This window comes from Accipiter gentilis, chromosome 33, assembly GCF_929443795.1.
Source record: "Accipiter gentilis chromosome 33, bAccGen1.1, whole genome shotgun sequence".
NCBI classification, from domain to species: domain Eukaryota; kingdom Metazoa; phylum Chordata; class Aves; order Accipitriformes; family Accipitridae; genus Astur; species Astur gentilis.
The window spans coordinates 11,329,362-11,341,298 of NC_064912.1; the positions used below are offsets into that span (position 1 = coordinate 11,329,362).

The 11,937-nt window shown below is 40.8% G+C and overlaps 1 protein-coding gene across 2 annotated transcripts in view; it reads left to right on the forward strand.

Annotated features, from left to right (window-relative positions):
- TMC5 (transmembrane channel like 5) overlaps window positions 1–11,652 on the forward strand; it is a 33,932-nt gene extending 22,280 nt beyond the window's left edge. For both annotated transcript variants that reach the window (XM_049791718.1, XM_049791719.1), the window contains 12 exons: window positions 344–510; window positions 1,169–1,247; window positions 1,614–1,711; window positions 3,443–3,538; window positions 4,128–4,203; window positions 5,068–5,201; window positions 6,397–6,570; window positions 7,897–7,975; window positions 8,310–8,402; window positions 9,478–9,579; window positions 9,879–9,924; window positions 10,516–11,652. In XM_049791718.1, coding sequence (XP_049647675.1) covers window positions 344–510; window positions 1,169–1,247; window positions 1,614–1,711; window positions 3,443–3,538; window positions 4,128–4,203; window positions 5,068–5,201; window positions 6,397–6,570; window positions 7,897–7,975; window positions 8,310–8,402; window positions 9,478–9,579; window positions 9,879–9,924; window positions 10,516–10,637 — 1,266 coding nt within the window. In that variant the 3' untranslated portion in view covers window positions 10,638–11,652. The remainder of the gene's footprint in view (window positions 1–343; window positions 511–1,168; window positions 1,248–1,613; window positions 1,712–3,442; window positions 3,539–4,127; window positions 4,204–5,067; window positions 5,202–6,396; window positions 6,571–7,896; window positions 7,976–8,309; window positions 8,403–9,477; window positions 9,580–9,878; window positions 9,925–10,515) is intronic.
- The last annotated feature ends 285 nt before the right edge of the window (window positions 11,653–11,937 follow it).

Sequence of the window (11,937 nt, forward strand, 5' to 3'; positions counted from 1 at the left end):
GCTAGCTTAGGTGCAGTGCAGCTGGTGACCTTGAAAGAAACAAGAAGAAGCCTCAGCAAGGCCTGCCTCTCCTTTGCCTAGGAGCTGCTAAACTTAAGTTGGGGCTCCCACCCTTGTCCCATGTAATGTGGGGGAAGGGGAGAGGGTTGCTGTGCTGCTGGGCATGGGCCTATAAAACATGATAGTCTCTAACCTGAGAACATACGGGGAGGTGGGCCAGGTGTCTTCCCTGTTGACACACCTTGAGGCAGCATTTTGGTTAAGGCTCTAAGTTGGGGTGTGGGGTGGTTTGGTTGGGGTTTTGTTTTTGGGGGGTTTTGTTTGTTTATTTTTTCTCTCTAAGCTGTTTGTGAAAGAGCATAAAAATGACCTAGAGAGCCAAGCTGCCATGTTGGTGCTACCTCTTGCCACATCTCTCCTCAATGCATTCATCCCGTTCTTCTACTCGTGGCTTGGACACCTGGAGAGATTTCAGACTCTCGGGCACCAGATATATGTCACTATTACCAGGTATTTGTTGCTATCACCTCTTAGTGCTTTTTGCCTGAAGTCGTCTGACTCTTTTTGACAGCAAGCTGTGTCTAGGTGGTGCGGTGGGCAGTAGGGAGCTATGGAGGAGAGTTCATCTGCTCCAAAGGCTTCTGTACACTTTTCCCTCCATGTTTTGTTTGTCTACTGTGAGCCCTCTGGAGTGTTACATTTCTGCCTGAAGGCATATGGTTTCCCTCTCAATTAGGCAGACTGTAACACTGGGCTTGGTTTTGTTAGTAGCTTCACTAGGTAGCCCCTGGGCTGTTGGCCCCCCAGGGAAAGGAAGGGAAGTTGAGAGAGGAGTGAGGAGGTCTTACTTAAATACAGATGCCTGGAATTAACACCATGTAACCCCTGGTGCCCCTCAGACCTTCCTCCCCTGTGGTGCCCACACATCCAACCATCAGCTTGTTGAGCAGAGGCTTGTGCCAAGGTTGTCATGCCCCTTCTGCCAGGACAATAGAATAATGCTGCACCTAAGCTCCAGGGAGAGCTCCTGTTAGTCCTGGCACTCTGCAATGCTATTGTTGTAAGAGGAGGTAATAAAGTATAACCAACGGTCATCCCACTGACATTCCCTCCAGTAAGCTTATGGACCAGCTGTCAATGCAGTTACTGTTAAATTTTTTTTTTTTAGAAATATCATCCTGAAAATATCAATTGTTGGAATACTGTGCTACTACTGGCTTAACATTGTGGCTGCATCAGAGTCACAGGTAAAGTTTCAAAAATACAAATCTTTGACTTACAATGCCAGCTTAGGAACCACTTTGATAAGAGGCTTGCTCCAGCAAAGAGAAGTACATGAAGTGTCTTGGAAAGCTGAATTTGCAACCCTAACATTTTTTTATTAGCATCTCTAGAGAAATGAACTGTAGGAAAAAATGAATCACCCAACTCAGGTCTCAGCTGGTTTGCAGCATTGCTCAATGAGAGGTCAACTATGATTAGTCAGGCTGTTAGCAAATCTTTCATCCGTAGCCCAAGTTTCAGATGCCCAGGCATTTGGGAACAATGTTAGAATCGCATGATTTTTTACTTTTAGATGTGCTTTTTTTTTTTTTTTTTCCTTCTACTTAAAGTGCTGGGAAACTCTGGTTGGCCAAGATATCTATCGCCTTGTTGTAGTTGACTTCATGTTTTGTTTGCTTGGCTCTTTCTTTGGAGAGTTTTTACGAAGGTGAGTACTACTTTTCTAATTCTGTTTTTATTAATTAACCAAAGACATAGTCCTTTATTCCAATGTGAGAAAAGAAGTCCAACAGAAGCATGGCTGTGGCACCACTGAAGCTTCCTTGGTTGTCTCTACCAGGCATAGTTTCTGGGTACATGCCTCGTGTATATTGCAGCTCCTTCTTAGGAGGAGGTCAGAGGGTGTACCGTTCTACTCTCCCAATGTGTCCTTTTTTCCTTTGGAGATGGAAATACAGGCAGGGAGGAAGCTGCATTGTACTCCCATGGATCTCCTGAATAGGATGGCAAAGGACCAGGTGTCTCAAGCAGAAAACCTTGCTTTTCTGCATATGCACAGGAACACTGCTGGCTTTCCTTGGTATGTCCCCCTGTAATTTTTTTCCTCTTAGTTTCATCACTTTACAGAATGGACACAAGTTTAAAATCTTACTTTAATCAGTCTTATTAAGGATGTAATATGATTCTCAAGTGTAGAGGTCTGCAGCATGGTAAGGAGAAAGTATTTTCAACTGAATGTGAATACAGCTAAGTGTGTAAGCAAAAAGTCAGTTACTTCTGACATCTGCTGTGTGTACCTTCGTATTGCCAAACACTATTTATGACTTAAGGTCATATTTAAGTATTTAAGTGCTTGCCAGCTCTACAGAACATTTAGGGTTCCTGGCCATACTTGTGTAGGAGATCCATTGTTTGCCCTTTGCACATGATGTGAGCAAGACTGGTTTACAAGGTAGGACTTTGTTAACTTTATGTTAAATCAACACAAAAAAAAACATTGAGAAGCTCTTGAAGACTTTTTCTCCACAGCTTTTGCCAGTGTACTTTAATCCTCCTTCTGTTCTCATTCTGTTCAGGTAGGAAACCACCTCCCAGCAAAAGGTCACAGTATCAAAACTGCAGTGTCAGCTCTGATGAATGTCCTCCACTAAGCTGTGCAAAAGCACCAGACTTAGAGCTGTGAAAGATTAAAAGTACAATTGCTCCTATTTATTTGTATGTATTCAGAGTAACCCCCTGAAAGCCCAGCCCTGAAACACTGTTGATGATGCAGCTGATAAGGTGGTACCAAGACCTGTATTGAAGGCAAAATTGGATAGTTACCAAAATCTTTAAAGTTCTTGCTACAACAAGCAGAAACTGAATCTCCCCAGCTCAGGAAAAAAGAGGTGATAAAAAGGGATTGTTGGTCCTCACTAGGAATCCTCTGAGTACTTGCTTACCTGTCTATGTCTCAGCTACCTGCAACCTCAGTTAGTTTGAAGTAGGATATACTTTAGGATATATTAAGAGTATCAGTCTACAAGATTCAGTTTTTTGATTAAGGCTGAAAATTCTCAGGACTCAGGAACTGAAAAGCTGTTACAGTTTTGTACTGAGGCAACTTGCCTTTTCAACTGTTTTAAGCATAAGCATACTTTTCTGATATAGTTACAAATCTTTTTTTTTTCTTTTTTTGGGGGGGGCAGTTGCATCAAAAATATCCTAGGTCTTATTTCAACCCTGCTATGTGTTATGGGAATGTGCTTTTGCCAAATTCTGTTTTATTTTTGATGTGCTCTCTAATCAACAAGCTGTGGCTGTTTTGCATGACGTGGTTAATGCAGCCCCACATCATTGATGAGTGTATTCAGGAGGTCATTTGTAGAGATTTCTACAAAGGGTTTTATCGTTTAGCAGATGCTATTGTGCTGTGGGTTTGTTGGGTTTTTTTCCTCAGAATTATTGGAACTACAGTCTGTGTGAGCCTGGGGCTGCCAGAATTTGATATCGGACGAAATGTTTTAGATTTGATCTATGCACAGACTTTGACCTGGTAAGTGTTACATTTATGGCCAAAACTTCATTTGCACTTAGAAATACCATGGAACATTCTTATTGTGACATTTCTGGGTGCTTCCCATCATGGGGAAAAGAACAGTATAAATGCCTGAGATGACATATTAAGTACCTTTGTAAGGATTGTGACTTGCCAGTTCTCTGTGTAATTACGCAGGTAATAACAATAACTTTAGTCAGTAGTTTACCCTGTGGCCACCTGGTCTGGGAGAAACCTGTAAAAGGAACATCCTAGAGTTTTGTTTTCTTCCCCACTGGGATGGTGTTCCTGTTGAGGTAGTCTCAGTATTAAACCCTGGAAAAGATGCCTTATTTCTAAGAATGAGTATGTTACTCCAATTACAACAGAGTTTTGCAGGCATGTATATAGGTATGTATGTTTGAAGTTGCATATTTTTAAAAGTTGACTTACTGTTACAGGATGATTGTTAATATAATTACATTTCCAAATAAACAAACACTAACTGTGTATGAATTTGGTGTGATATTTTCTGTTTTCAGTGCATTGAGAGCTGTGTGGTGAATAGTGAAGATTTAACTTTTCTCTTATAAATTCTTTCTTGTAGGATTGGTATCCTCTTCTCACCTCTGCTGCCTGGTATCCAGATGATATCATTTTCTATAGTATTTTATGTGAAAAAGGTAACAAGCTTTACATGTAGTCATCATAAACTTACACTGTTTAAAATTTGGGCAGAATTCATTGTGTTAAAGTGCTGATTTTGTCTGGAGGCTGTGGGGGTTTGCAATTAGGGGAGCAGGGGTTTTTTTTTATTGGGTTTGGGGTGTGTGTTGCTTTGAAGGAACACAATTTAGATGCACGCCCTTGAATTACACACCTGTGAAATTTGAGAGGGGCAAAAAGTGTGGAAGGGTTATAGGAGGGGTTAAGAGCACAGTTAGAAAGGGGAGAGAATAAAGTCATAAAAATAAAGGCTGGGCAATTAACGGTGTACAAGTGCAAATGTCAATATAGACATTCAGCCTGTGGCTGTGACTTTAGCTTCCCACTTACTCCTCAGCACACCCTCTCCATCCCCCCCAAGTTATCTAAGTGCAAGTGGGGTGATTCAGCTAAAGATCATGGTGGAAGTTTCTTCTTTTCAGAATTCCTTGTCTCAGTAGTATGACTAGATTGTTGGGTCATTGAACAGTTTGTAGTGTTGAATGTAGAACAACAAAGCTATAGTTAGAAAGATTGATTCAAACTTCCCTGAACAGTAGGCTTGCGTATGCTACAAGAGCAAACTCTACTCAACAGAGTCCTGAAAAACCCATCAGAACCTTGTTTTGCTTCTTACTATTTAAAGACTATATTCTTGAAGTTTTCTCAAACTACAGTATATCTATCAAATTCATATAAAAATAGTTCTTGGAAACTTTTGATAGATGCTATTCTAGCAATTGTGACCAGCAATTTCAGTGGCATTGACTTAAACATCAATTTAAAGTTGAAGTGGCAGGTAACACCATTCTAAGAGTCAGTGTACCTTAATCTCTTTAAAGGTCAGTCTGTTGATGAATTGCCAACCCCCTCGCAAAGTCTGGAGAACTGCTCAAATGACAACATCCTTCATGTTCCTGCTGTTTTTCCCTTCCTTTCTTGGAGTTCTGTCTGTCATTGGAGTCACTGTCTGGAGGTATGGAAGGTCACTGGCATTCAAGCCTACTATGTTACGCTGTGTGACCTGATACCAGCCAGAAGAATCTGCATTTTTCTATAGAGAAAGCTATATTAATTGCTAATGGAAGGTTTCAGATGTTCATGAGATGTTCTGTATTCTGAAAACAAGACATGCTCAGTGAGTTTGCAAGGATGTGTTTAATGCAGTAACTTGTCCCCTAAGAAAGTGGGAGGAGACACAAAGTTACCTTGAAGTTTTGGGTTCCTATTTAAATATCATGGCAAATTTGTCTTTTCCTTCTCCTTAAAAGCATCTGCAACCTAGTCCTGTTTCCTGGACTTATTTATGTTATAGGCCATATTGGCTCTGCAGTGGAGAAACACCTGGAAAAACTTAATTGAGGTCAACTTCTGGATTATTTACAAACTTCAGAGGCTCTTTTTGCAGGCAGTACTGACCTCTGCAATAATGCATCTTGGTTGTTACCAGAATTTTTAAGCTGCTTCATATATGTACATGTTACTCCGGCCAGAGTAATTGAGGGCAGCATGGATAGCCCTTTTCTTTTTCTTGGCAATTCTCAGCCATGTGATTTCAAGATTTAGAAAGACAGGTGGCTACACATGAAACTGGGTGGGATGAAATATTTCAGAGCAAACACTTCCAGATGGCAAGTGGGAATTTCAGACTGTCTGGAGTGGTTCAATTTCAAAGCAAACAACGTTTTCCTATTTCAGCCTACCTGAAAATGTTAATTCTTGCTATGGGCTGCCTTAGTTCACCACATCCTGTTGTTAGTGAAATCTGTAGTGAAATCTTCTGACTCATGTCCTCGAAGGCAGGGTGAAATGATGGTTCCTTTAAACACCTGTGGTGAAACTTTGAAAATCCAGATTTTCAATTTGCTGTAGTTTGCGTTACAGTGATTGACTTGTTATGTTTAGGTCAAGATTGTATTTACAGGGCTTGATCCCAATCCATTGCAGCAAGGTCTTTTCTCTCTCACTGTGTAGTCTGGGGTGGGCATTTTAATGGCTGGAGAGTGACCCAAGTTAAAAATCAAACATAGATCATGGAAGTTCCCTGAGGGTCCAAAGAGAGCAGAGGGCTATAGCAAACTAACGAGCATATTGCTGTACAAAATCACAATATTAGCTAAATCACTGTTTAATATATGAAGCCTGAAGTAGCTGTTTTCTCACACTTTCAGGATAAAACCTTCAGAAGAATGTGGTCCTTTCAGAGGTTTGTCTTCTATGTACGCTGCAGTCTCTGAGTGGGTAGAAATACTGGAAAATTACACTGCCTCAAAATGGGTAGTGTGGATCTACCGTAACTTAATTAGCAGTGAACTTTTCTTCTTCGGCCTCTCTGTTGTTGTCTTGTAAGTACCTGCTAATGAAAAGCACTGGAAAAGGACCTGAAGTGGAAAAAACTGGCTATGCCATAGCCATTCTTCATTAAAAAAAATTTACAAAGTTCATTTTAAAGCATCAGAAATGGTTAATATATTAGAAATGCACGTATTTGAAGTATCCTTTTATGTTAGGATGCCAAAGCTCTTTACAAACCAGCTTCATGCTAACCGTAGGATACACTGTTTTTAATTTAATATTTCTAGTCTAGTACTGCCTAGGCTCCAGATCTTATTACCACTGGGACACTTAGCTTTAGGAACATCAGCAAAAGGGAACATACTGCATACAGTTGGCAGGATAAATTGCACATCACGCCCCATCCCCACCCCCACCCCCCCACCCCCCACCCCCGCTCCCCAAGGTGAATAAATCAGTAGGGAAAGAGCAAGCTTTCACAAGCACAGGCAATACAGGCCAGATCTATACTAGGACCTTGAGTGACATAAAAACTAGAAGTTTGGGAGATGGTTGCTTTGTCTTTTCTGACCATTTCTCATCAGTGGAGTCGTTAGAGGAGATGATACCATGTAAAGAATAACTGAACTACCCTAGGTACGCTGCAGTGGAAGGGCAAGGTGGTGCACAGGCAGCATGTCAAAGTGAGCACACCATATGGGGGAATGCTAGTAAGTAGGTTGCAGTCTGCTTCCAGCTAATCTCAGGTAAATTCACATACTGTCCCCTTGGCTGAAATAAATTATTTTGGCAAAACTATGCATATTAAGCTATGTGCTCACTGGTAGGGTTTGATGTTTTAGCTGTACTGCTTGATATTCCTAGCATGGGCTATGCACTCACTTAAGAGTCCAAACCTGTTTTCATAAAACAAGTTCCCACTCATTCTAGTGGGACCAGGAATGGCCTGGAAGCAATAAGTATTCACTATCGTGATTTAAGGTCCAGGCATGTGTCTAAGCAAATGACACAAAGTTGGGTAAGAGCATTAGGTTCGTATTTATTATCTGAAATGCACCTTGTATTGCTGACTTACTTTAATTGTACCTCTCATCTTGAATACAAGTCTGTCAATCTTTGGGTCTTTTCCAAGACAATGTCTTAAGTTGTTTCATGTGTTTGCCATTCCTTGTGAAATTGTATACATACTTTTTTTAATATATCTCTGTGTGTATATATATGTATATGCATATATATGCATGTATAGATATATGTATATATATCTTCTAATGGATAAAATAAACAAGATAACATTTTTTAGGCAATGACTAGGAGGAAATTCTCATGGGTATGAGTGCTCATATGTTGGACTTTTGTTTTGTTTTGGTTTGGTTTAGAATTATTACTTATCTTCAGTGGCAAATGATAGAAGCAAGAAAGACCATGACCAAACTCTTTAAAAAGCAAATTGCTAATGTAAGTTTGACTTTCAGCTTTTCTTTTTTTTTTTTTAATTTGGCTTTCTTGTTGATTGTCTCATCCTGCTATTGTGGAGCTGTAATCTGCTTTTCCTATGATGGTTCAAGGGAGGGTGGGAGCCCTCCCCCGTGTGAATTGCAGGGAAACTTAACTCACAAATAGAGTTGTTGCAAAATAATTTTACCTTCAAGCTGTGTTGCTGCAGCTCCCTCTGTAGACAGAATAAAAGGAATTTTAATGACTATTCTGGTCAATGGTTACTTATAGGCCTTGAGCCTCTCAAGGATGATTAGTCCATTCCAGCTAATGATCAAATGTGTCTTAACTATAGGAAGGAAAAGATAAAAAATTTTTACTTGACAACCTATGGGCACTGCAAAGAGTAGACCAAAACCCATCTGCGCCAAGAGGACAAGACCAGCAGGTCAGTTTGATAGTTCAGATACTGCTCTTTCAATTACATGCTTGGTACGATTTCACGGGGTTCCTCTAGCCTTGCAAATAGGCTGCCATTTTGGGATATGTCTGTATTTAAAACTTCACCTAAGTTGATTGATTACTAGTTAACTCCAGACAGCTAAAGGATACCATGGAAATTTCCTAACTATTTGTTCCAGACTGGAATTTAGCCTAGGAAGGATATAGAAAAGTCATTGTCCTCACTAGGCATTATTTATGATTATGAAACTACAAGAAAATGTTCCTAATCTAGGAGTGCAGTGATGGTCAGTAAAGGGTTCGGCCACACTTGAACCTTGCCTAGACTAAGGAGGAGGCTGCCTTCTTCCCCTGACCCTGGATTTCCTCAGGGGTTTATAGTCTGTGCACCCCTCCAGTCTTTTCAGCTGAGATAAACCCAAGTGCTTTGACCTCACCCCATTTTAAATCCCATACAACATCAAGGTAGACATCTAACATCTTAAACTTGAATTTATTTTTCAAGTCAATCCTGCCTGCTGAGCCATCAAATTAGTGTTAAAATGTGCATGTATTTTGCTGTGCAGTCTTTATTTGGGTTGAGTGAAAACTCTTTGACCTACATGCTGGTGAAGAAAAAGGGTTTGTTAGGCTCCCCTCCCTCCCTCAGCCTCCCCCCCCCCCCCCCCCCCCCAAATTCCCCTGTATGACTGGCCATCATTAATGTGATAATATAAATAAATACAAATAAATATTGACTTCAGAGAGGGGAGCTTAAAGTCAATGGGCATTTTCTGTGTGCTGGTCATTTTCAAACACTAGACAACCCTGTGGCCATGTCCAGGGTCATGAGTGGGACTCCTGATGGGGGGGTTGGATAGCCTACAAAATGTAGATATTCTTGTAGTTGTTAAAAGTGAGATTTCAAAAGAAGATGGCAGAATAATCTCATTGTGGGTCTAGTAGAAGAGCCATCTCCTTAAAACAAGGGCAATAGCCTTGGGTGTGAGTAGTGCTGACCATAAAGTCATGGTTGGAGGCCAGAATATAGTACTGCTAATGCCAAGTATTCTGTCTTTTAGAGAAGCTCCTCTTCGTACTACCCATCCGGGCGACCTGCCGAGCAAGCGTCAGGCTACCCAGGAAGGGCGTTTGATAGAAATCAAAATGCATCCTACAATGAGGTGAGATGGTCGAAGTTTCCACTAGATTTCCCTACACAGAACCTGGGGGCATGCTATTGACAATGGGTGTATGTTGAACAAAGAGGACATGGTATATGTATAGAAATAATTTTAAAGATTGATTTGAACAGGTACAAAAATGCAGTCAGAATAGCTGTTGGAATACTCATACTCACAGACCTGCTTAAGATCTGGAGAGTATGGTTTTGTTACAGGTAACTGGTATCTTTTTAAATACAAGGTAACAGGCACATGAGGGAAACACTGACCTAAATCTACTTGCGAATGTTTTTTTTCAGTATCCCTCTTCTGCTGGGATCTTGAGGGGGACTGGCTTCCCACCAGGTGAGCAACCAATGTTAAACACAGAAAGCAGTTCTTAGAAGCTCAGCTCAGTAAAAACGTTTGATACATTATAGACACAGCATATAACAGCTTGATGCAAGAGACACAGAATTTTAGCATCTTGTGTAAAGAGAAAACAAAAAGACTGGCTTTCTGGGGTAAACGTTTTCTGTAGGATGTGCTTATTGGTAGCTTGTTGCGGTGTTGGTGGTGACTGCTGAAGACTGATCACAAGCTTCTGTATACCAGAGCTGAATTTCTGTGGATAAATGAGCCATTTTGTCTTATGCAAGCAGCCACAGGCAAGTGTTACATCACATTAGATATATACTTCCCATCTTGGTGTGAAGCTTAGAAGAGGTTATTAATGATGTAGAGTCCCTAGGACATTGTATGTCTGGAATAAAAAAAGCTATGGAAACTTGCGTGGTAGCCCAAACTATTCCTGGTTTACACAAATAAGTAACTTCATTCCAAATACTTGACAGATGAGATACTTAAATAGCATGGGGCTTTTTAATGGGGGGGAGGGGCTGGTGATGGTTATACTGACACCAGCCCAGTTAACGTTACTTCCTTTGTGAAAAACAGATTCAGAGAAATCCGAGTCCAGCAGCAGGCCCGGCATGTCTGAGGCCATGGCACTCGCTCTGCGTGCTAGAGAAGCAGCTCAGTGGGAAGATGAAGGTGACGATGAAGATTTTCAACCGTGAGCAGGCACAATCAATAATAAATGCTAAGTCATTGACTGAGGTTCCACAGAAAGCAATACTCCATTGCACTAAGGACTGAAAGAACCATTCAAACGTTTTTTAACCCTTAAATGGAAGAAAAAAATAGAAGCAGAGATTGCAAAATGCACCCTGACTGCAGTTTGCAATGGCAGGGAATATCCTGTGTGTTTGGTTTGTTTTTGAAGCAGTGATACTCTGGGGACAGCCAGCCTTCCCCCAGGACTGGTCCTTACCTCGGGTACAGTAAGGGTCCCCCCACAGCTGGTCACTTGGTGACTAAATAGAAGGAAACTTGTGCCTAATTGTAAATAAAAGCTTTGGCCTAAAATATTTTTATATCAGTTATATTGTACAAACTGCTTTCATCTGATCTAAACCAAAAGTGAAGTATTAGTTAAAAGTAGATGGAAATTAAAGTGCAGTTGTTTTTAATGACTGAGACATCGTAATGGCTGCAAAATAACTTGTGTGAACCAGGTTAAGCTTCTATTCCATTTTCACTTTTCTGAGCCATTTTTACAGTTTATTAGTCACTCAAAAGCAGCTTTGGTATTAAAAGTTATCAGAACTCTTTTTTAAGAGTAACTACTACCAAAATTCTCATCTGTGTAAAACCACTGCTTGTAACCAAGAAGTTTACACATCTCTCTTCCAGTAAAGGATAGATTGGAAGTAACACAATTGAGGTTTTTTTTACTTATTTATTGTATATGCCTTTGAGACACTTCATGCAGCTTCTTTTTGTCCAGAGCCAGAACTTTGCCATGATGATAATTTTTTTTAGCCTATTTTCCACTACTGCCTGGTTTATCCCTCCCTCATTCCTTTGGACATAAAAATCCCTTAGGAAAGAGGCACATCTTTTCCTCATGCTCATAATTTAGGTTAAAAGGACAACCCCAAAACAGCCACCAAAGGTACAGAAAAAAGGACAAACTTTACACACAGTGCAAGACCAGAGATTCAATTTTACTATGTTTTCTGCACATATAGCTGTGGAGTCTGGCCATGAACAGTGAAAATGGGCCTAGCATTTGCACTGGGGACAGTGACTCCACAGTGCCAACAACTCAAGCAGCAACAAAAAATGGACCGTTGGAGCAAGGGCCACTTGCCATGAAGGGGCACTTGCTGTTCCGATGGTCCGATGGCCGCTCGGGAGCGCCTGTAGAGCACAGCAGGAAAGGTAGAGGCTACGGCACTCATGAAGTGGCTGGACAGAAACTGGTTGAGGGCGTAACGTACACATGCTATAGGATGTGCACAAGACTGAGATTGT